The sequence below is a fragment of the Schistocerca piceifrons genome, chromosome 3 (genome assembly GCF_021461385.2).
Source record: "Schistocerca piceifrons isolate TAMUIC-IGC-003096 chromosome 3, iqSchPice1.1, whole genome shotgun sequence".
Lineage (NCBI taxonomy): Eukaryota > Metazoa > Arthropoda > Insecta > Orthoptera > Acrididae > Schistocerca > Schistocerca piceifrons.
Window position 1 is genome coordinate 846,023,432 of NC_060140.1, and position 24,479 is coordinate 846,047,910.

Below are 24,479 nucleotides of genomic sequence, written 5' to 3' on the forward strand. Positions count from 1 at the left end.
TGAAATATCAGACAAAAAACAAAAAAGGTTAGGTAAAATCTCACAACAAGAAGCGATAGAGCAATTAGATGAAAAGAAGCAGAAATTACAAGCATTGGCCAAACGACTTAGAAGATACAAAGAAAGTGAAAATAGAAGGAAACAAAACCAAACATTAGACACAAACCAAAAGAAATTTTACCAGACAATAGATAACACACACTTTAAAATAGACAATCCACCAAACTCAACAGACATAGAACACTTCTGGAGCAACATATGGTCAAACCCGGTACAACATAACAGGCATTCATGGTGGATACAAGCATAAACAGACACATACAAGAAGATACCACAAATGCCTGAAGTGATAATTTTGCAACATGAAGTCACCCGAGCGATTAATTCTACTCACAGTTGGAAAGCCCCTGGAAAAGATAAAATAGCAAATTTCTGGCTAAAGAAGTTCACCTCAACACATTCACATCTAACTAAATTATTTAACAGTTACATTGCAGACCCATACACATTCCCTGATACACTTACACATGGAATAACTTATCTGAAACCTAAAGATCAAGCAGACACAGCAAACCCAGCTAAATATCGCCCCATAACCTGCCTACCAACAGTATACAAAATATTAACTTCAGTCATTACACAGAAATTAATGACACATACAACACAGAACAAAATTATTAATGAAGAACAAAAAGGCTGCTGCAAAGTAGCACGAGGATGTAAAGAGCAACTGATAATAGACGCAGAGGTGACATATCATGCTAAAACTAAACAAAGGTCGCTACACTACGCATACATTGATTACCAAAAAGCTTTTGATAGTGTACTCCACTCATGGTTACTACAAATACTGGAAATATACAATGTAGATTCCCAAACTGATACAGTTTCTAAACACAGTAATGAAAAATTGGAAAACCACACTTAATATCCAAACAAATTCAAATAATATCATATCACAGCCAATACAGATTAAGCGTGGAATATACCAAGGAGACTCATTAAGTCCTTTCTGGTTTTGCTTTGCTCTGAACCCACTATCCAACATGCTAAATAATACAAATTATAGATATAATATTACTGGAGCATACCAACACAAAATCACACATTTGCTATACATGGATGTTCTAAAACTACTGGCAGCAACAAATTAACAACTCAGCCAATTAGTAAAGATAACAGAAGTATCCAGCAATGATATAAATATGGCTTTTGGAACAGACAAATGTAAGAATAATAGCATAGTCAGGGGAAAACTCACTAAACAAGAAGATTACGTATTGGATAACCACAGCGACTGCATAGAAGCGATAGAAAAAACAGATGCCTATAAATATCTAGGATACAGACAAAAAATAGGAATAGATAATACGAATATTGAAGAAGAACTAAAAGAAAAATATAGACAAAGACTAACAAAAAGAATGAAAACAGAACTGACAGCAAGAAACAAGACAAAAGTTATAAATACTTATGCTATACCAATATTGACCTACTCATTTGGAGTAGTGAAATGGAGTAACACAGACCTAGAAGCACTCAATACACTTACACGATCACAATGTGACAAATATAGAATACATCACATACATTCAGCAACAGAAAGATTCACATTAAGCAGAAAGAAAGGAGGAAGGGGATTTATCGGCATAAAAAACCTACATTATGGACAGGTAGACAATTTAAGAGAATTCTTAACAGAACGAGCAAAAACTAGCAAAATACACAAAGCAATCACTCATATAAATACATCAGCTACACCATTGCAATTTTATAACCACTTCTACAACCCTTTAGATCACATAACATCAACAGATACAAAGAAAGTAAATTGGAAAAAGAAAACACTACATGGCAAGCATCCGTATCATCTAACACTGCCAAACATCGAACAAGATGCATCCAACACATTGCTAAGAAAAGGCAATATATACAGTGAGACGGAAGGATTCATGATTGCAATACAGGATCAAACAATAAACACCAGATATTACAGCAAGCACATTATCAAAGATCCCAATACCACAACAGATAAATGCAGACTTTGCAAACAACAAATAGAAACAGTAGATCACATCACAAGCAGATGTACAATACTAGCAAATACAGAATACCCCAGAAGACATGACAATGTAGCAAAAATAATACATCAACAACTTTCCATACAACATAAACTAATAAAACAACACGTTCCCACATACAAGTATGCACCACAAAATGTACTGGAGAATGATGAATACAAATTATACTGGAACAGAACCATTATAACAGATAATACAACATCACATAACAAACCTGACATCATACTCACCAATAAAAAGAAGAAATTAACACAACTAATCAAAATATCCATACCCAATACAACAAAAATACAGAAGAAAACAGGAGAAAAAATTGAAAATACATCCAACTGTCTGAGGAAGTCAAGGACATGCGGCATCAAGATAAAGTTGACATTATACCAATTATACTATCAACTACAGGAGTCATACCACACAATATCCACCAGCACATCAACGCAATACAGCTACACCCAAATGTATATGTACAACTACAGAAATCTTGTATTATTGATACACATTCAATTACCAGAAAGTTCCTAAATGCAATGTAACATATACTGTACAGTTAAAAGGAAGTCATGCTTGATCAAGGCCCGCATCACTATCCATTTTTGACCAGACATAACGTCTGAGAAAGGAAAAAAATCATAATCGTAATAACAGTAATGAATATCTATGTTCTGTGTTATATATTTAGTGTAGTGTGGTCACATTTGCGTCTTAATTTATTTAAATATTTGCTGTGATGCAACAGAGACAACCATTATATTATTCTGTTTTAATGTGTCCATTACTTCTGTATAACGTGCTTAGTGAATAGACCATTGTAATTTGCTAATGAGACAAGAAATTGTGCTAATAGATTTTAAGGAGTTACATTTCAACATCATTTCCAAATATTAAAAACTCATTTATTAAGTCTGCTGTGAATATACAATATAAGAAATAAAATACATTACTGTCTTCATTGTTGAAGTTGAAGTCAAAACTGCATTGTGGCTACTAAATCCAGTAGGCTTACAAAAGTGAGAAAATAACAACTCATAATGATGTTGGGCTCCTAAGATCTTTGCTGATAAACAAGAATCTGATGTCCTCAGCCAAAGATGAAGGTTGTCCTATAAGACTCATAGAAATTACTTGAATTCAAATTTTACGTAATTTCAGTACATGCTAGGGATAGCGTGTATAGGAGACAAATAGGGTGTAGCAAAATTAATTTCTGTTTTCAAGAATGGAAAGAGACATGATCCCAATACTGATAAAAGTATTAACGTAGTTTTTCAAATACTGATTGCAACATGCATTGGAAAAATTACTGAAGAACAAACAAGTTTCTGGAAAGGAGAATTCATAGTGAGAATATATTTACTGTTGAATTCAGCTCTACTTCTGGCTAATCAACGTTTGCTTGACGTGTTTGTAGCGACTAAGCGATGGACGCTTCAACTGATTCTTTGTAACGTTATTAGAAGCGCCCGTCAGACATCCCTCTTAAATGTAGACAGAACAGAAATGCCATAGTTCTAACTCTAATTCTTGTCATAAAAAGGAGTTGATTACAGCCTACAACTCGGTACTACGTAACAGAAAGTTGGCAAGGAGCATATACTACCAACAAGTTCACAAAAACAGAAAATAAACAGAATGCATAGAAAACATATAAAGGCATAAAGAACACAGCATTCCTGGCGGCTGGGCGTAGAACTGCTCAGAGAGCTGCGATTTGCTGGTTAAGAACACTGTACCATGCCATACACTACACATCACTGAACTTTGTGTTGGCGCATGGCAGCTAATGAGCGGGTCACAACACTATAATAAAACAGACAATTTAAAGAAAAGAGATTTCAACTTGGAGACATACCCAGAACATCAACAGACACGTATGTTCCTTTGGGAATCAAATTAGGAAGCAATGATACACGAACAATTAATGCTGAAGGCCAAGTAATCATTCAAGAATGTGAAGACATACTAAAGAGGGCCAAATGTAAGCTACATGCCTTAGCTCTACATATAATTAAAAGATTTGAACAACTGAAATTAAGGTTATGGTCTTTGTAGGAAGAAAATCAATGAGATCAAAAACCTGCATCAGTAGGCAGAACATTGGAACATACCTATGATTTCCAGTACTTTGGCTGTGACATAATCTATGAAGAGAAAAATTCAAACATACACCTGTCGGCTAATATGAGGAACAATTGCAAGAATACTCAAGGGGAAAGCAAAGAACGAGACACATGTGAATTTTTTTAAAGTAACAGTAGTTTGCAACCTGTATGGAGCAAAATGTTGTGCTCCAAGAAAAAAAGATTTCTTGCAATTGGGAATATCACAAATGAAATTCCTCAGATCTGGAGTTGGTTGTAGCACAGAAGGTAAACTATTTACTTATGGGCAGAATTAGATGTCGAATCTACAATAGGGAAAGTTGCACAGCACAAAAACGATGGAAGCGATGTGTTTTGGGTTTGTCGGAGAGTAGGCTTCCAACGAGTCGTATACCATACAGCTTTCGGAAGACGATCAGTGGGTAGGATGCAGATGTATTAATAATACCAGAACCTAAATCTAAAAAGTTTAAATGCAAGTTTAGTATACTGTGAAAGACACAGATTACACAAATACCAGTACATGTAAATACCCTTGACACACTTGTGCTATACAGGGTACAGAACAGTAAAATGTTCTCTACCCAAGCCCGCCTAGGCACTTTGGTGCCTTTGCTCGTCAGTTTTCACGGCGTGCGCTACCAATACGCTGAAGTTCCAACGATGCAGGTCTGCTCCACCGGTACCGACCCCACGTTCGACGCTGAGGGTCCCGTTGGCGTAGCAAGCACTAACTATCTCCTGGAGGTAGGTCTCTCGCACTGCTGCAGGTATTCTCACCGTGAACGGGATCACCGCCTTCAAGGAGTCTGTCAACATAAAGAGCATACAGTCATCACACCGAGAACCTCTGTGGCCAAGGCAAATAAGTCGTGCTCAGACGTATATGGGCTAGTATACAGGGCGACTTTCTAACTTGTGCAGAAAATTAGATATCATAATGTGACTGTAGGCTTTCTCAGCCTAATAATTGTTGGTAGTCTCGTAAAGTTTTCTGCCGGACCATATATATATATATATATATATATATATATATATATATATATATATATATATATATATACTGGCCATTAAAATTGCTACACCAAGAAGAAATGCAGATGATAGACGAGTATTCATTGGACAAATATATTATACTAGAACTGACATGTGATTACATTTTCACGCAATTTGGGTGCATACATCCTGACAAATCAATACCTAGAACAACCACCTCTGGCCGCAACAACTGTCTTGATACGCCTGGGCATTGAGTCAAACAGAGCTTGGATGTCGTGTACAGGTACAGATGCCCATGCAGCTTCAACACGATACCACAGTTCATCAAGAGTAGTGAGTGGCGTATTGTGACGAGCCAGTTGCTCGCCCACCATTGACTAGACGTTTTCAATTGGTGAGAGATCTGGAGAATGTGCTGGCCAGGACAGCAGTGTATCCAGAAACGCCCGTACAGGACCTACAACATGCGGTCGTGCATTATCCTGCTGAAATGTAGGGTTTCGCAGGGATCGAATGAAGGGTAGAGCCACAGGTCGTAACACATCTGAAATGTAACGTCCACTGTTCAAAGTGCCGTGAATGCGAACAAGAGGTGACCGAGACGTGTAACGAATGGCAACCCATACCATCACAACGGGTGATACGCCAGTACGGCGATGACGAATACACGCTTCCAATGTGCGTTCACCGCGATGTCGCCAAACACGGATGCGAACATCATGATGCTGTAAACAGAACCTGGATTCATCCGAAAAAAATGACCTTTTGCCATTCGTGCACCCAGGTTCGTCGTTGAGTACACCATCGCAGGCGCTCCTGTCTGTGGTGCAGCGTCAAGGGTAATCGCAGCCATGGGCTCCGAGCTGATAGTCCATGTTGCTGCAAACGTCGTCGAACTGTTCGTGCAGATGGTGGTTGTATTGCAAACGTCCCTATCTGTTGACTCAGGGATCGAGACGTGGCTGCACGATCCGTTGCAGCCATGCGGATAAGATGCCTGTCATCTTGACTGCTAGTGATACGAGGCCGTTGGGATCCAGCACGGCGTTCCGTATTACCCTCCTGAACCCACCGATTCCATATTCTACTAACAGTCATTGGATCTCGACCAACGCGAGCAGAAATGTCGCAATACGATGAACCGCAATCGCGATAGGCTACAATCCGACCTTTATCAAAGTCGGAAACGTGATGGTACGCGTTTCTCCTCCTTACACGAAGCATCACAACAACGTTTCACCAGGGAACGCCGGTCAACTGCTGTTTGTGCATGAGAAATCGGTTGGAAACTTTCCTCATGTCAGCACGTTGTAGGTGTCGCCAACTAAATTACAGGCCCATACCATTAACGTCGATAAGCAGCAGGATTCCGGAACATACATTGTGTTCGAACATTATACCTCGAAGAAGATGGTCTATTGACACACAGTCAACACGGATTCAGAAAACATCGTCCTTGTGAAAAACAGCAAGCTCTTTACTCGCACGAAATGTTGGGTGCTACTGACAAGGGATTTTAAATGGATTCCGTATTTCCGGATTTGCGAAAGGATTTTGACACTGTACCACACAAGCGGCTTGTAGTGAAATTACGTGCTTATGGAATATCGTCTCAGTTATGTGACTGGATTCGTGATTTCCTATCAGACAGGTCGCAGTTGGTAGCAACTGACGGAAAACCATCGAGTAAAACAGAAGTGATTTCTGGCGTTCCGCAAGGTAGTGTTGCAGGCCGTTTGATGTTCCTTATCTATACAAACGATTTGGAAGACAATCTGAGCAGCCGTCTTAGGCTGTTTGCAGATGACGCTGTCGTTTATCGACTAGTAAAGTCATCAGAAGAACAAAACAAATTGCAAAACGATTTAAAACAGATATCTGTATGGTGCGAAAATTGGCAATTGACTCTAAATAACGGAAAGTGTGAGGCCATCCACATGGGTGCTAAAAGGAACCCGTTAAACTAAATCTAAAGGAAATAAATTTAACCAAATATCTCGGAACTACAATTACAAAGAACTTAAATTGGAAGGAAGACGTAGGCAATGTTGACCAAAGACTGCGTTTTATTGGCAGGACACTTAGAAAATGTGACAGATCTATTAAAGAGGCTGTCTACATTACGCTTGTTCATTCCTTTTTTAGAACACTGCTTCGCGGTGTGGGGTTCTTACTAGACAGGACTGATGGAGTATATCAGTAAAGTTCAAAGAAGGGCAACACGTTTCGTATTATCGCGAAATAGGGGAGAAAGTGTCACTGATATGATACAGGGTTTGTACATCTACATTATCGTGATTACTCTGCTACTCACAATAAAGTGCCTGGCAGAAGGTTTAATGAACCACATTCAAGCTGTCTCTCTGGCGTTCCACTCTCGAACGGCGCGTGTGAAAAACGAGCACTTAAATTTTTCTGTGCGAGCCCTGATTTCTCTTATTTTATCGTGCTTATCATTTCTCCCTTCGTAGGTGGGTGCCAACAGAATGTTTTCGCAATCGGAGGAGAAAACTGGTGATTGTAATTTCATGAGAAGATCCTATCCCAAAGAAAAACGTCTTTGTTTTAATGATTACCACTCAAGTTCACGTATCATGTCTGTGGCACTGTCTCCCACATTTCGCGATAATAGAAAACGAGGACATCATTAAAACAAAGGCGTTTTTCATTGAGGAGGAATCTTCTCACCAAATTTCAGTCACCAACCAACATTTTGTTGACGCCGACCTATATAGGGAGAAACGATCACCATTATAAAATAGGAGAAATCAGTGCTCGCACGGAAGGATATAGATGTTTGTTACTTCCGCGCGCTATTCGAGATTGGAATAATAGAGAACTGTGAAGGTGGTTCGATGAACCCTTTACCAGGCACTTAAATGTGATTTGTAGAGAATCCATGTAGATGCAGATGTAGATATAGATATAGTCTGCACAGCCTATGGTGTGAAAGTTGTTACTGTTTGACGGCTGGGCGCCGCTAGCGCTCCAGGCGATGAGAAAACAGTCATATGCGCCGTAATGATAATGTTTGTTTATAATTATTTTCTACTTTATTAACGAATTAGTTCTCATATTTATGTGTTCCATGTGTTAGTAAATTACGAAGAGACATGGATTATCACGAAATACATTTAAAAACAGCCTAACCACACTGATTCTTGCTGAAAGCAAGAGAATATAAACATGTATTTCTTGCACGAGGAGCATATATTTCTGTTGTTGTCTGTTGTTATTAACATAGGTACTTTCCTTGACACTTAAATTTTTTTTATGGAGTCTAATAATTCACACTTTCTTACATTTTACTTGATCTTCTAATGCACCAGTATTTTCGCACATGATATTACCTCTGTTTCAAAAGCGAATGTGTTGAAGATTCTTGCTGTTTGTAGTCAGATTCAGCAACAATTGTGGAATTGATTTCTTATGTGCTAGGAAACAGTTTTATTCCCTTTGGCAATTTATTATCTCGTCTACGTGATATTTCCTTAAGATACATCTGTGAAGGCTTGTTTGGTACGTTAAATAATGTAGGTGTTACACTCCATATAGGTTTCTCACGTTCCACATTCACTGTTTTGGCTGAAAGGGCAGCAAACAAAACTCCGCTTTGTTGGGTAGACATTCGGCACGCTTCTGCAAAAGGTCGGGTCCTCTTGTAATTAATTACTATAAAGTTTATCTTATTAAAGGAAAACAGCATTATTCAGCAAATGTCTGTACGTTACAAGAGAATCCTAAGTAAGCTGTCCCCTAACGTGTCGTTTTGTATCTCCCTGGATCCTGAGGAAACTAAATAATGACAAATGTGGTTTCATTTTTTACTTATTTTAGTTTTTCATGGCATTACACACACTGCCTGTTGTAAATACAACGTTACAATTCAATTTAAATGTTAGTGTCCGCACTCACCCGATATCCTATTCGGAATTGTCATTTTCCGGCATTTTGGGGCGCTACTATCGCTGTGTGTAGCAAAGAAGACAGGGAGTACTGGACTGTTATGGTTTATAAGAACGAAATTAAGAATAATTATTTTGAGTATCCGTCAACCTAGTATGTGACCTTGTGATTTACTTGCTTTCGTTTTTTCGTAAGCAAGTTCTAAAGTAAAGAAATACCTAAAGGAAAAGGCATTGAAAGGTGTGTGGGAAATGCCATCAACTACGTCACAGTCACAAGCTGACATTCCAGAATCATAGATCTATAGATCGTTTACGAATACAAGTGCATTTATTTGTTGCATTTGCCGCAGCTGGTATAAATTTAGAGGAATTCCTTAAGATCGTGGGTACTTGTTGGGAATGTTAGCAGTGGCAGAATCGGATCCGCAGCTCGATCGTCCAAATTTCGTGAGTCCAACCACCACGTTGTAAATTTTCATTTCAGTTACTCTGTATGATCATTTTCCAATATAGCTTTAATTTTATTTTCTTACTGTCCTTTCTTGGAATAATTTAAAAAGACTGTTTGGTTTAATGTCAGTCGAACTAAAGTCGAAACAAAGATATCTTTTTCAGTTACTTGTTTCAACAAATATACCTTTTGTTATGAGGGTAGTCAAGTGTTTTATAATAAACGCAATGTGAGTCCGGAGGAAAGGTACATGCTTCGAGGGGTGTGGTATAAGATTAGTGATTGTGAACAAAGAACTTCATATGGACATGTGCCCTATTCCGAATGGTTTTCGAGATAGAACACATTTTATATAACTTTTTTACGTTTTCCTTGAATAACTCTAAAATCACACCCTCCAGTGAAAACTATATTAAATTTCTTACAAAAAAGGTCCTATTCATTTTTTCTCTCTAGATCTAATGGTTTGTGCAAAGAGAGCTCGAGAATGTTGAAAAACTCGCTCGAAGCGCAAATGCTGTAGCTTACATAGTTTTTATAGGCCAATTTGAGGTAGTTTCCCGACTCACGTATCAAACTGTTCGTCTCAACTTGCTCTACACTACTGTGGCTCATTGTAAACAGTGACAATGCTTGATAGAACAGAAAATAAATAACAATGAATGTTAAGTGAGTTCTATCTCGGAAACCATTCGGAGTAGGGCTTAATTAAGTTCATATGAAGCTTTTATTCAGTATCACTAATACTATCACCCCTCAAAGCATGAACCTTTCCTCCTGACTCACCCTGTATATTTCAGACTATCTTTTCTTTGCTTAATTCATAATCCTATTTCTGTGTTACTGTGTCTATCAACTGAGACACGTTAAAAGTTGTTTAATGTGAGACCAGATCATTACACATCTGTAATATGTACTCAAAATTGCGCCATTGTTAAGGAACATCATAGAATTATCACATTCAGCCGCGATCTCTTTTTTGTTACCCATTGCGCCAGGAAGTTTATCATTGAGTTCGGCGAGATCTTGTGAAAGCGAAAGCGAATCGTAATTCTTTATATTGTAAGGTGTCAGGCAAATCCAACACCTTCCATGAAAACCCTGACACGATAAGCAAATCCAGTAGTATGTCACATAGCTCCGAATAAATCGTGACATTAAATTAACCAAAGTAATACGAGTAACGAGTGAGCAAATGGAATACCACAGACTAACACAAGAATGCCTAAATGCATTTCATACCTTCCCACCGTGAGACAGACGCAGTTTCGAGGGGAGAAACGAGAACAGAAGCCGAGAGCAGAACCGTGTTAAGCTAGAAGGCCCTACGGTAAGGGACGGACACCCACGTCGCAGGTAACCACCAGGACCACCTCCCAGCCCATGTTAAAAGCTAGAGCCCTCCAGAAGAACAGTATAGATCTTATGATAACACTAAAAGGGCCACACCTGCCACAAGTTTTAGCGTGAGACTTTTTCGCGTCTCTGTTACACTGCAAACCTAAAAAACATTGCCACATCACGAAAAGTAACCGCCAGGACTACCCCCCAGCCAATGTTAAAAGACAGAGCCCTCCAGAAGAACAGTGTAGATCTTACGATAACACTAAATGGGCCACACCAGCTGCAAGTTTTAGCGTGAGACTTTTTCGCGTCTCTGTTACGTTGCAAACTTTAAAAACATTGTCCCACCACGAAAGGTATAACGTTTCTCATTGGATAGACAGAATTTTTGTAGGCGGAGCTTAAGGTTAACATTGAGACCCTGATTGGCCAGATGAAAACACAGCCAGACAGTTTTTTTTAAAAACCAACTTCGGTAAATTGTAGTAAGGAGAAGTTAGGAAAGAGTTGCTTCCGAGGCGGCGAGATGCGTGGAGCTGTGCCGGCCGCCACCCCATGACGAACACCGACAAGGTAATGAACGCACGCGATGCCGCATTTTTGAGCGCATACGGCTTCACTCAGAACTGCAGAAGTCTCATCTGTTACATCCCCTTTTTACGTAATACTAGTGTCGATCGTCAATTAAATCTCATGGTATTCACATTTGCTACGTAAGTTAAAATCTGAAATGCAATGATTTCTCTGTTATATAATTATTGAGAAGCCACATCAGCCACTGTAATTTACGACAAGTTAGATAAGTAATTAAAGATAATTGAGGGTCACTGTAGACCATTTTGATAGTTTTCTCTTTTGTGAAACTTAAACCCAGATTATAGATGTGATATGGCATAGGTCATCCTTCGATCCATTGTAGAACTTGGAAACCCATTCAGGGAATATTCGTTCACATTTTTGTTGAACGCAGTTGGTTTTTATCATCCTGTATTAAAACATTTCCTTTTATCAATAGTGCAATTTATAAACAATGTTTTGTGAGTAGAATAAAATATCCAGTGGTAAACTTAACTGCTTTTTCGACGTTATTTTACCAGCTAACTAAAAGTAGGAAAGCCTTGAACCCCTCCACTAAATTTAGTTAGTATTAAGATTCTTTTACAGGGAGTGCAGTGGAGCTGATGCTGAAATCATTAAGTATTTGGTTATATCATCGCTAGTCTCACTGAACTCTTCTGAACTCTACATGTCATGTGTGGTCTGGCGTCTCCTCACCAGCAACAGGTCCCAGGTTCAAACTAGTCAATTCCCTAAAAAACACGCTCAGAGCGCTGTTGCGCGAAAGTGGTAGGGAGACACGACGTAGAACAACAGACACCACGCAGAATGTTAGAGAATGGCGACCCTGCCAGGATGGTAAAATACAATGATTGATGGTCGACCACATGCCTAACTAGTTCAGAATAATATCTTGTTGAAAAATTTTTGTAACAAAATTTTTTTCCTAAAGTTATAAACAGTCGAAAACAGTATCTGCAGCGGTAGATAGTAGGAAAGTATTCAATAGAATGTGAGACATTTTAGCAGAGACAATAGCATAATTAAGTTGTGAATTTTAATACTGTTAGAATTAAGTTCTCTCTCCAATGCAAGCGCACAGGTGGCGGATACATCGTTGACAAGTTGGTTCTGACCCAACAAGTAAGTGAATGGATTGTCAAGTCGTGTGTGCAAAACGTTTATGAAACGCGTGAGATCGTATGAGCGCATGTTGACGCGAAGTGGGGCGCGTGAATTGCTTTTAAAACAGAAAATAAGGGATTCGGAAAGATTAGCTATGACAGATCGAGACCTTGACCGAATTGAGGTAGAGACCCAACATGAAGATGGATAGACAATAGAGGACAGTACAACAGATGATGCAGTATCGCGAGAAATAGGACAGATAACGCACCATAACGAGGATAATGTACGCCAAGGCACAGAAAACCTAGGTCAGCATACGACAGAGGAGCAGGAAAGTAGAGAGACAGCCGATGAGGATTCTAACTTGCGTCTTGAATACGTAGAACCCATAGTACAAGTAATCAGAGCTCCCTCACCACAGAGTACAAGGAATTCGAGCAGAAACGTGTCACCGCACAGTTTAATGCAATCGGTTGCAAACCAACACTTGAGCGAAAACACAGAGCGTAGGACGTCGGAAGAAAACGCAATAGGACCCACCAATCTGGCAGAATTATTACAATTAATGACGGAACCCATGGCAAGACAAAATAAAGAAATTGCGAACCAAATTAAAATTCAGAATGCAGAAACGACGAAACAAATTGCAGAAACCACGAGACAAATGCGTGAGATTAAAGAACAAAACAAAAAAATTCAGTTACACCTAAATCATTTTGAAGACGAGGCAAAAGAATCTCGAGTAGTGATAGGAAACTTAGTAACAGGTCACAATAAATTGAGAACAGACATTGACAAGGTATAAGCGGACGTACAAACATTGCGTAATGACACTCAGGACGAGATCTAAACATTACGTAACAACACCCAGGGACAAGTCAAGAAACTAGAGAAACAGATAAACGTAATTACTAGACAAGCAGCAGGTACAGCGCGTGAAATTGTTGAAAACAGTGTGTTACACAAACGTATCACAAAAGCAGCGCTGAAAAGATATGATAACCGCATAGTCAAAATAGAAGCGCAAACGAAGCAACAATTTCAGAAATTGCGAACAGAGTTGTTGCATAATTATTAAAGGGCGTAGTGAGCAGGATCTAACAAGCACTGAGTCTGCAACCACATCCGTATCTACATCTACATCTACATCTACATTGATACTCCGCAAGCCACCCAACGGTGTGTGGCGGAGGGCACTTTACGTGCCACTGTCATTACCTCCCTTTCCTGTTCCAGTCGCGTATGGTTCGCGGGAAGAACGACTGTCTGAAAGCCTCCGTGCGCGCTCTAATCTCTCTAATTTTACATTCGTGATCTCCTCGGGAAGTATAAGTAGGGGGAAGCAATATATTCGATACCTCATCCAGAAACGCACCCTCTCGAAACCTGGCGAGCAAGCTACACCGCGATGCAGAGCGCCTCTCTTGCAGAGTCTGCCACTTGAGTTTATTAAACATCTCCGTAACGCTATCACGGTTACCAAATAACCCAGTGACGAAACGCGCCGCTCTTCTTTGGATCTTCTCTATCTCCTCCGTCAACCCGACCTGGTACGGATCCCACACTGATGAGCAATACTCAAGTATAGGCCGAACGAGTGTTTTGTAAGCCACCTCCTTTGTTGATGGACTACATTTTCTAAGCACTCTCCCAATGAATCTCAACCTGGTATCCGCCTTACCAACAATTAGTTTTATATGATCATTCCACTTCAAATCGTTCCGTACGCATACTCCCAGATATTTTACAGAAGTAACTGCTACCAGTGTTTGTTCCGCTATCATATAATCATACAATAAAGGATCCTTCTTTCTATGTATTCGCAATACATTACATTTGTCTATGTTAAGGGTCAGTTGCCACTCCCTGCACCAAGTGCCTATCCGCTGCAGATCTTCCTGTATTTCGCTACAATTTTCTAATGCAGCAACTTCTCTGTATACTACAGCATCATCCGCGAAAAGCCGCATGGAACTTCCGACACTATCTACTAAGTCATTTATATATATTGTGAAAAGCAATGGTCCCATAACACTCCCCTGTGGCACGCCAGAGGTTACTCTGTAACAGCACCGGAAAAACAAGCAATTAACGCGATTCCAATCACAGGCGGAAAGTAACATACGTGAAATCAAACAGCCTGCACACCAACAAACACGTTTCGAAATTCTTGATGAACAAACGGCATCACAAACACTTGCGGAATCACAAATGTATGTTTCAAGACAGTTTGGATCGTGCAATGAAGCAGCAAGGTTAGCCAGACAAGATACCGAACCAATACCTGACAATGGAAAGCCAGGTCGCGAAGAGTACAGTGCAATGCATTCAGCTATACGTTCACAACCGATGGAAGAAAATTATTGTGTACCATTCCAACGATACTACGGAAGAGTAGGCGAAAGTTACAGTGGACAATATCAAATGGATCTATCACAACCGGAAAGAACGACGGGAGAAATGATCAGAAACAAAAGTGGCAAAGAATCGCGAATTTCATATGGAACTATGACGAAGTACGACAACGATCATTTCCTCACAGTCAGAAACTTCAACACTTTCGAGAAGGAAACTTATTACATCCACGAACTTTTATTGATCAATTCCGAGTAGGATTACCAGAACACTGGACGCTAGCACACAAATTAGACTTTATATGTGCACACATGTCAGGAACAGTCGCAGAAACCATGCAGAATATTGCAGCGACATGCCGATCGTACGAAGATTTAAGAGAGAAGTTTCTCTCACGATATTGGTCCAGCGAACCACAGAACAGAGTGAAGTACGAAAGTACGAATTATTACAGAACCCATATTTTGAAAATTCAGGAGAGAAGAATCCCGTGAAATTTTTCAAATTAATGGCAAAGAAAAATCAATGTTTAGATGTACCATACAGTGACGGAGAGTTGATTAAATTATGCGCGATGAAGTTACCATTGAAATGCCAGCAATCATTAGTAGGTCGCGGAGGCAATGACGTCGAAACATTTAAAGGTATTTTAAGGGACTAGAGTTCATATTTTCGGAAGACGACGCAAGAAAAAGACGAAGCGCACGTGTAAACGAAAGCAAAAAGCAGTGGAATCCACAAGACACAGTACGAAGAAACAATAATTACGAACAACGTGATAACTTCGCACCAAGAAACGACAATAGATCTCAACAAAGAACCGGTTATGGATTTAGAAGAGAATATGGCAATAACTATAATTCACCCAGGAACGGCAACAACTATTACAGAGGGAATAACGACAACCGGAACGGGTATTGGAGCGCCAATAGACCGACAAATTATCAACAAAGAAACCAATATCAACAAGCGGAGCAAGAAAAGAGAATACAGATAGAAGAGGTGGAGGTAAGACCACCAAACCCCGATAAACGTTCGAATTGACAGCTAAGCGCCCATGCCAAAGGGAATGACGCACCGACCCAGGACAATTGCAGCACCTTGAAGAGATAAGTAAATACCTTATCACAAGAAGAGAAGAAGGAAGAAACAAATCCACAGGGGCCAGATGAAAACGAAGACAGGAAAATAACAATATCGTGTTGGGACGAAATTAATTGGGAGAATACTGACGAGGAACTCTTCTGAATTCTACATGTCATGTGTGGTCTGGCGTCTCCTTACCAGCAACAGGTCCCAGGTTCAGACTAGTCAATTCCCTAAAAAACACGCTCAGAGCGTCGTTGCGTGAAAGTGTTAGGGAGACACGACATAGAACAACAGACACCATGCAGAATGTTAGAATATTGGTCCGTAGAATTGTTTTTACCAACAGGAGTGTCTGTAGCGCAATAACCTGCAGCATCAAGAAGAAGGCACTACATTAGCTTTTTTTAGGTTTCCTAACGACACTAGGATTGTTTATATACTATTTTCTTGTAACCTATAGATATTTACTGGAGAATGTCATGTTCTTTAAGAACAAAAAATGTGCTAATAAACAGGAGAGGACTTGACCTTTTGCAGAAAGGTGTCGTGGATCCACTCAAAAACGTGAAATTTCCTTCGATACGATTCCAGCCAAATCAGTGAATATGAATGTAGGTAACGTGTATGGAATGCAATACCTATATTATTTAACGTAGCAGACAAGGTACTATAACTGTAGCTGAAGAAAAAAGCCACAGTCGTGATAATAAAAGAACAAAAGCAATAAAACTGTTTCCCAACGCAGAAGAAACCAATTCCCCAGTTTTTGGTGCATTTGAGTCACAAACGGCAAGGATCTTCAACACATTCGCTTTTGAAACAAAAGTAATAACATTTACAAAAATTTTTATCTATTAGAAAGTAGAATGAAGTGTAAGACTGTGCGAAACACCAACTCCCTAAAAAGTTATTGCATGTCAAGGAAAATGCCTGTCATAATGAGAACGGACAACAAAAGAAATATATTCCTGTCATGTGTGAAATATGTTTTTTATATTTTTTTGATGTCAGTGGAGTAAGCTGCAGTTATACACATATTCGAAAGTATTTCTTCATAATTAAGTTGTTGCTAACATCACTGAGTCAGGGATATTAAGCTGTCTTTACATGTATTTCATGCTCATTCATGTCTCTTGATAATTTAATAATACTTGGAACGCAAAAATTTAGTAACTATTTCACTTATTAACTAGAAAAATAATTAAAAACGAACTTTAATTTTATGGCTGCTTTCTCGCCGCTTGGGGCGCTAGTGTCCCAGTGATGCAAACAGATGATAATCGGACGGAGCCAACAAGTCTGGAGAACAAGCCGCATGACTGAGTACTTCCCAATCTAACGCCTCGATCGTTTACCTGACCCGTTTTGCTGTGTGTGATGGGTCGTTATCATGGAGCAATATTACTTTGCGTTGCCTTTTTCCATATTCCGATCGTTTTTCACGAAATGCTCGATCTGAATCGATCGTTTGCTGTTGGTAGCGATAAGTGTTAACGGTTTCACCAGGTTTTAGCAGCTCATAATAGATGACGTCCTTCTGATCCCACCAGACACAGAGCATTGTCTTCTTTCCAAAGTGATTTGGTCTTGCAGTGGATATCGATGGTTTTCATGGATTCACCCATAATTTACCACACTTAGGATCCTCAAAAGATATCCATTTTTGATCACCTGTCGCTATTCGATGGAGAAAGGACTTTTTTATGTATCTGGCGAACAGCATTTCACAAGTGGTCTTTCGATTTGCTTGCTGTCTTTCATTCAGTTCATGCGGAGTCCATTTTCTCACTTTCTGCACCTTTCCCATATCTTTCAATCGAAGAGAAAAGGCTTTCTGCGTCACATTTAATTGTTCCGCGAGTTCCTGTTGAGTTATATCATCTTCATCCAATAAAGACTGCAATTCGTTGTCTTAGAACTTTTTCAGTTGTTTCCCATGCTCGTCGTTTCTCACATCAAAATCACCACTTTAGAATTTTTTTGAACCACTCGAAACACTATGTTTTCTCAAGAGCATGTTCGCCGAAAGCTTCGACAAGCATTCGATGGGATTCTGCAGTAGTTTTCTTCAAATGGTAACAGAAAACCAATGCTGTCCGCAAACCGTAGTTCGTAAGCACAAAACCCGACATGTTTACGGGTTTGAAATAGATACCGATGTATGCAACTTGGGTTCCTGTCTGTTGACATTCATCGTCAGCCGTTACAGGAAGCAGATGGCGCTGCAGACGCGGTCTCACGGGCCCTACACTGACGGCTAACGCCATCTACAGGGAAATTCCGTTTTCATACTTCTACACCTGTTATACATAGAATAATAGCACTCTTGACGATACTCTTGTCTCTCATTAATACTTGCCGTCAAGGACAACATATTGGGTTCCATTACTTAAGGAGTCTTCGAGCCAGTCACATATCAGGGAGTCTATTCGGCATGCTCGTACCTTTGTTAACAGTCTGCTATGGGGCACTATGTCAAACGCTTCTCTGAAATCTAGGAATATGCTATCTTCTTGTTGCCCTCCATCCAAGCTTCGCAGGATATCCTGCGAGAAAAGGGCAAACTGAGTTTCTCAATTGAAGACATAAAGTCTGCAAATGAGTCCGCAGTCATTTTATTGCACTTTATTTGTAAAGGCCCGTCTTGGTCACGTAAATTTTATAATTCACAGTTACCGGTTTCGGCTAGTCCTATCTTTAGATCATAAAATATTCTGATCTAGGTATCAATGTCAAAATCTATATATGTAGCTACACAGTAAGTGTTTTTACTATATGCCTACATGTACAGATTTCGACGTTCATACCTACATCAGATTATTTTATGATCTGAAGATGGCAATACCTGAAACCCGGTAATTGTGAGCTGTAAAATTTGTGTGATCAAGACAGAACTTTACAAATAAACCTGAGATTCACTCGATTGATGCTTTGACAGCCCGTGCTCATTTGTGGACAGGAACTTTTCTGTGTCAAGGGTATTCATTACATTCAGACTGAGAATGTGTTCAACAATTCTGCAGCAAAACCATGTTAAGGATATTGGTCAGTAATTTTGCGGGTCTATTCTTTTTCCATTCTTCTATACAGGAATCACTTGACTTTTCCCCAGCTGCTTGGGACTTGCAATGAGCGAGAGATTCACGATGAAAACACTGTGCACCGCAGTTAAAATATCACTTTTTGTATCCCGTTGCGACGCATACGTTCCGCATTTGGCTCAAAAGTGACTGTAGCCTTCTTCTGTGATGGTGGACGAGTCACACGATGTGAACGTCGTCACATTTCCTCCTACCCACATTTCACCCCTTCTTTTGAGACCTCCGCGATAGAGATCAGAATAGCGACACCCAGGGTTGAAATCAGGCGGTTTTCTTGTGGGTAGACGAGGAAAACATGTCAGACACACTGTCGCTCAGAATCCATACGAAAAGGCCCTAAGAGGTGGCATAAAGGGCATCAGTCAAACACCCCTTCATTCAGGGCGTTGACTCCATCAGATATCGCAGTCGAAAACGACTGTTTGCAGTGTGATGAGCTACAGGAGGGCGTTCTTGACAAATTCGACATTGCTGACCACCCCCGCCCTCCCCCCAAGACGATTCAATCCTAATCTAAGAACATCTTGGGGCTGCAACCCCGTTGAACGTCATCTAACCGCTTTGGAGTGTAGTGCGATTGCAGTTTTTGCTCTGGCATACAGGATGGAACCACTAGGGACCATTCAAAACAATTCGACAAAGTTCGGACGTGATCCAAAGCAGAAAAGGGTGTTTAAGCTGTTTCAGCCCTCATATTTCGAGCCCTCCAGCGGCGTGATCACAGTGGGTTCCAATATTGACACATGCGTGAATAAAGCAGCAAAGACTCCCTCAAAGACCTCCCCCCCCCCCCCCCCACCCTCCCTCCAGAACGTCAACACCCTCAGTGGCACCCATACACCTTTGTTAGTGCTTTAAAAATGTACGTGTCAGAGTCTTCGACAACCATGCAGCAGAGGGGTGCTGCATTGCTGTTCTATCGCCTGAGGGCAGACAACCCTTTCGTCACACCTCAGGTGGGTTTGCCTGCCCCCAGGCGCTAGAACAGCATTGTAGCACCACTCTGCTGAACGGTTGTCGACCAAGCGAGGTACTCGTATTTGGGAGGACGACAGTTCAAATCTGGGTTCAGCCATCCTGATTTAGGATTTCCATGATTTCCCTAAGTCGCTTCAAGCAAATGGTTCCTTTGAAAGTGTCATTTCGGCCCCTTATCAGTTAGATGCCCCGCACAACAAACAAGCAAGGTGGGCTACTGACCTCCCTTCAAGATGGTTCAAAATGGTTCAAATGGCTCTGAGCACTATGGGACATAACATCTGAGGTCATAAGTCCCTTAGAACTTAGAACTACTTAAAGCTAACTAACCTAAGGACATCACACACATCCATTCCCGAGGCAGGATTCGAACCTGCGACCGTAGCAGTCGCGCGGTCCCGGACTGAAGCGCCTAGAACCGCTCGTCCGCCGCGGCCGGCTCTCTTCAAGAGCTCAGATCAGAATATCGCCAGTGGATGTAAACCTCAACAGACTTTCCGCATAAACACGGCACTACTTCGTGCAAAGGCATGTGACACAGATCAACCAGTTGGATCTAATGAAAATAAGTGTAGCACTCCGCGGAATCAGTGATGTAAGCGCGCCAGCATAGTCAGATCGGCAGCGTGTACATTCAGTTAGAACAGTTCCGACCAATACCTACGCCGGCTCTTGCCCAGTAGACACTCGCCGTAGTGTTCCGTGGAAAGTTGTATCTTGTTGGGCGTAACGCCACTTTGTAAATTGTGTAGCGTAGTATTTTGGTTATTATTTCTTTTCATTGTCTTGTACTCTTAGTTGGCTTTTGCCACCACCAGAATTATTGTTTCTTGCTGTTCTAGAGTTTGGAACTTAGTGCTCGAGAAAAAGGCGTTTTAGTTTAATAAAGTGACCTCAAACGTGATCGTTAGTTCCTTCCTGCTGACCGAGGACACTACAGAAAGGGCACAGATGACTTCCTTCCCCATCCTTCCCTAATCCGAAAGGACCAATTGGGGCGTAGCGCCTTCGCATCGCTCCTGTCACTTGTTAGGACGATGTCGTTATAGGCATGAGTCATCGACAGATGTCACCAGCTGACATGGACCTGAGTTACAGAGCTGCACGTAGTTGTACTAATATAGGCGGTAGAGGTCAGCAGTTGACGGACAGTGCTAGCAGTCGTAGTCAAAACAATGTTGTAAAGTTATGTTTGATTAATATTTAATGTATTTGCATAATTATAATTGTTTTATATGTGTAGTAATTAGCAGTGTGAGTGTTGTATGAGTGAAGAAGAACAGAAGTAAATGAAAATTGTTTTGTTTATTCACGAAGTACCAGTTAAACTATACTGGGGATTTACTAAAATTGAATTTGCAGTCAGTTTATGGTACTAATAAATCGTGAGTAGAACACAAATTAATCGATAATTTCAGTAGGAGTAATTTTATGTTTGATACTTTTCTAAATTTATTTATTTAGCAATTGCCATAAAAAGAAATGTTTTACTATGATTGGTCACTGAAGTAAAGCGCGGGTTAGCGCGGGATAATACTGCAACCTGATTTGCTGTTTGTGATATCAGCCAATCAGAAAAATGCAGGCTCGCGCCAATCTATGACGGGAACAAAGCCTTTGGTGTGATCTAGGGGGGGTCGTGGCTGAGGGTTAGAACTAGTAACATCTCATTCAAAGCAGCTCCGACGAAAGTACTGTAAAATCGCGGAAAAATGCTAATTACGAGTTCGCGAAGTAGTACAAAGTGTATTTAAGTGAATGGTATAGTGGAAGTCGTGTGGAATTTCGGATGGAATATCAAAATTATTGCTTTTGACTGTTAGTTAAAGCCGCGTGGCATGTTTTGCGATCTAAGACTGGAACAGATGTTACGTGTAGAGCAGAGTGCACAACATATGAGCGAGCATTTTCATAGCTAAACGATCTGGTGAACTCTATTAACTTCAGTAACGGGTGTAAATACCATAAACTGGCTACGTGTGTGATTGTGGTGTGTGTGTGAACATTACATTGTGTTGCCACTTAGTACGGACATGGCAGTATTAACTGTGATCTTTATCGTAAAAATACACCTGAAAATTTACATTGCCAAGTTAAAACTTTTATTTCAGTAGCTAGCCACATCCCGTTTACCGGACAATTCTATGTATGTTGCGACCTGCAATATACAGTAGTGGTCTAGTATTTTCTACTACAGATTTTAGCTAGACAAATGAACATTGCTGGACACTGGCAGGGCGGTAAAAAGTAACATGCCGCACCGCACAATGACCTCGCTGTCTGGTCGCCTCCCCCAGATCAACTAACCAACGAACGGTTGTCGAAGACTGACTGGTAGATTTTCAAAGCGCTCAGCAAAGATACTAGAGTGATACCGAGGTTGTTGCCAAACTCGCGGGTCTTAAACGGACCCTTTGATGATTTATTCACGCATGTGTCAGTGTTGAACCCCTACAAGATCGGGCCAGAGGAGGGTGCGCGCGATGTGGGAGGGCCGAAAAATCATAAACATCCGTTGTCGCTGTGTACGTGTACCAATTTCGTCGAATGCTTTCGAACTGTCTCTAGTGGTTACACTCACTACTGTCGCATGTTCGTATCCTGCCTCGGGCATGGATATGTGTGATGTCCGTAGGTTAGTTAGGTTTAAGTAGTTCTAAGTTCTAGGGGACTGATGACCTCAGATGTTAAGCCCCATAGTGCTCAGAGCCATTTGAAGCATTTGTAGATGAAGGCTCGTGCAGTGCAATTGTCTTTGCGGTTTGTGCGATCTGAATCTAAGTATCGAAGTAAATCAATTTTTAAACCCTAAAAATCATCGATGAAATTACACAGATGGCCGATCTGTAGTCGTTGCTGCCGGCGGAACTACTTTCAGAAACCAGCTGCAACAGCAGTACTTAGCGTGGAGCTGAAAATATTACGTAGCACAAAGCGTAGTGAGTGGCGGTAAAAAAGAGCGCACATTACGTGTAGCAAATGTAGCAAGAAATCCGTCAAATGGGACAAAGTGCCATGAGTTACTCACTACTTTTACTGCACTAGCAAAGAAATAGTATGAGCAAGATAATGTGGTTATCAACAGCTGAGAGAGAAAGAGGGACTGATTTGCACAAGGGTTCACGTATGTGAGATCCACAACTGGGTATCTTTATCCACGTGGGCCCATTTTTCCGATCCTAAGACAAAGGAATACTGTGGTCCATTGGAATTTAAATAAACATGCAAGGCTAGAAATTGCTCCAAGTGAAACATAATTAAAAATTAATATATTCTGCAAGAAATGTAAGCTAAGTTTGAGTCGGAAACGTGGTTCAAGCAAGGAGCATGTAGCCATGTCACCTAAATAAGTGAAACACCAGACCAATGTCCGTAGAACACAAAAAGTTAGCTCAGAATGGCGTCCCTTCGACACACTAATCTCTCTCAAACTGTAATCTGCGCTAAGGTCCCTGATTGACTCTGACGAGGCAAAGTCCTCGTCCTCCGAGAGACTTACTATGTGCGGCTGCACAGAATTAATGTGGCAAAGAGCTAGGCAGAGTCCTTTTAAAAGTACATTTTGAAAGAAAACAGAAGACTGGCGAGTTGAACGTTTGCACACTTCTGAAACAAGTTGGCACAGATAACTGATGGGTTGCATTGTCGTGGTACAACGGTAAGTACCATCCAGAATCCACACAAAAAGAAACTGGAATGTAAGATGTGGTTATGACTGTGAGCAGCATGTAGTGAGGCATGGTAGACAGACCAAGGTTAATCATGCTTAATTGCAAGATCTACAAAAATTCCGATGTGAAAACCTAATGGAAGGCGGATAGATGACATAAGAAAAAATGCAAGAGTGACGTTATGCGCTAGCAGACGAAGATTGTGATGTGTGGGTAACCCTAAAGTAGCCCTCCATTCAGCTGTAGGTCTCAGATGGTTGCTGATAGGAATTCATTTTTAAAAAAATTAGTTGGAAGTAAACTTTTTGGGTGAGAAAAGCAAGGGCAGGCCAGGAAAGAAAATACTTGATGATCAACTAGCGTTAATGCAATGTCACAGCTATCGAGAAATGAAGAGGAAAAAACAATATAGAGAACTTGATGATCAACTAGCGTTAATGCAATGTCACAGCTATCAAGAAATGAAGAGGAAAAAACAATATAGAGAAGAGTGCATGCAGCGCCAAGGAAAAACGTTTAGAAATAGACTGATCGACACAAGCAGGTGTAGATGGTACCTATAATGTCGTGCTGGTGTGGGGAGGAGAAGGCGAAGTCATTCTCCTCACGACACGTCTTCACTGTGAGGCCGCTCTCAACCAGCAAGCTCCTCAGGTGCTGGACGCGGTCGAGCTGGAGATGGTACGGCGACACGAAATTCTTGTAGTCCTGCGAACG

General features: G+C 40.6%; 1 protein-coding gene across 1 annotated transcript in view; it reads right to left on the reverse strand.

Moving 5' to 3' along the window:
* Positions 1-3,029: 3,029 nt before the first annotated feature.
* The window catches only part of LOC124789669 (juvenile hormone acid O-methyltransferase-like), a 100,171-nt gene continuing 78,721 nt past the window's right edge, over positions 3,030-24,479 (reverse strand). The window contains exons 4-5 of the mRNA XM_047257105.1: positions 24,320-24,470; positions 3,030-4,989 (exon numbers count right to left, since the gene is read on the reverse strand). Of these exons, the coding sequence (XP_047113061.1) occupies positions 4,775-4,989; positions 24,320-24,470 (366 nt within the window). The 3' untranslated portion in view covers positions 3,030-4,774. The remainder of the gene's footprint in view (positions 4,990-24,319; positions 24,471-24,479) is intronic.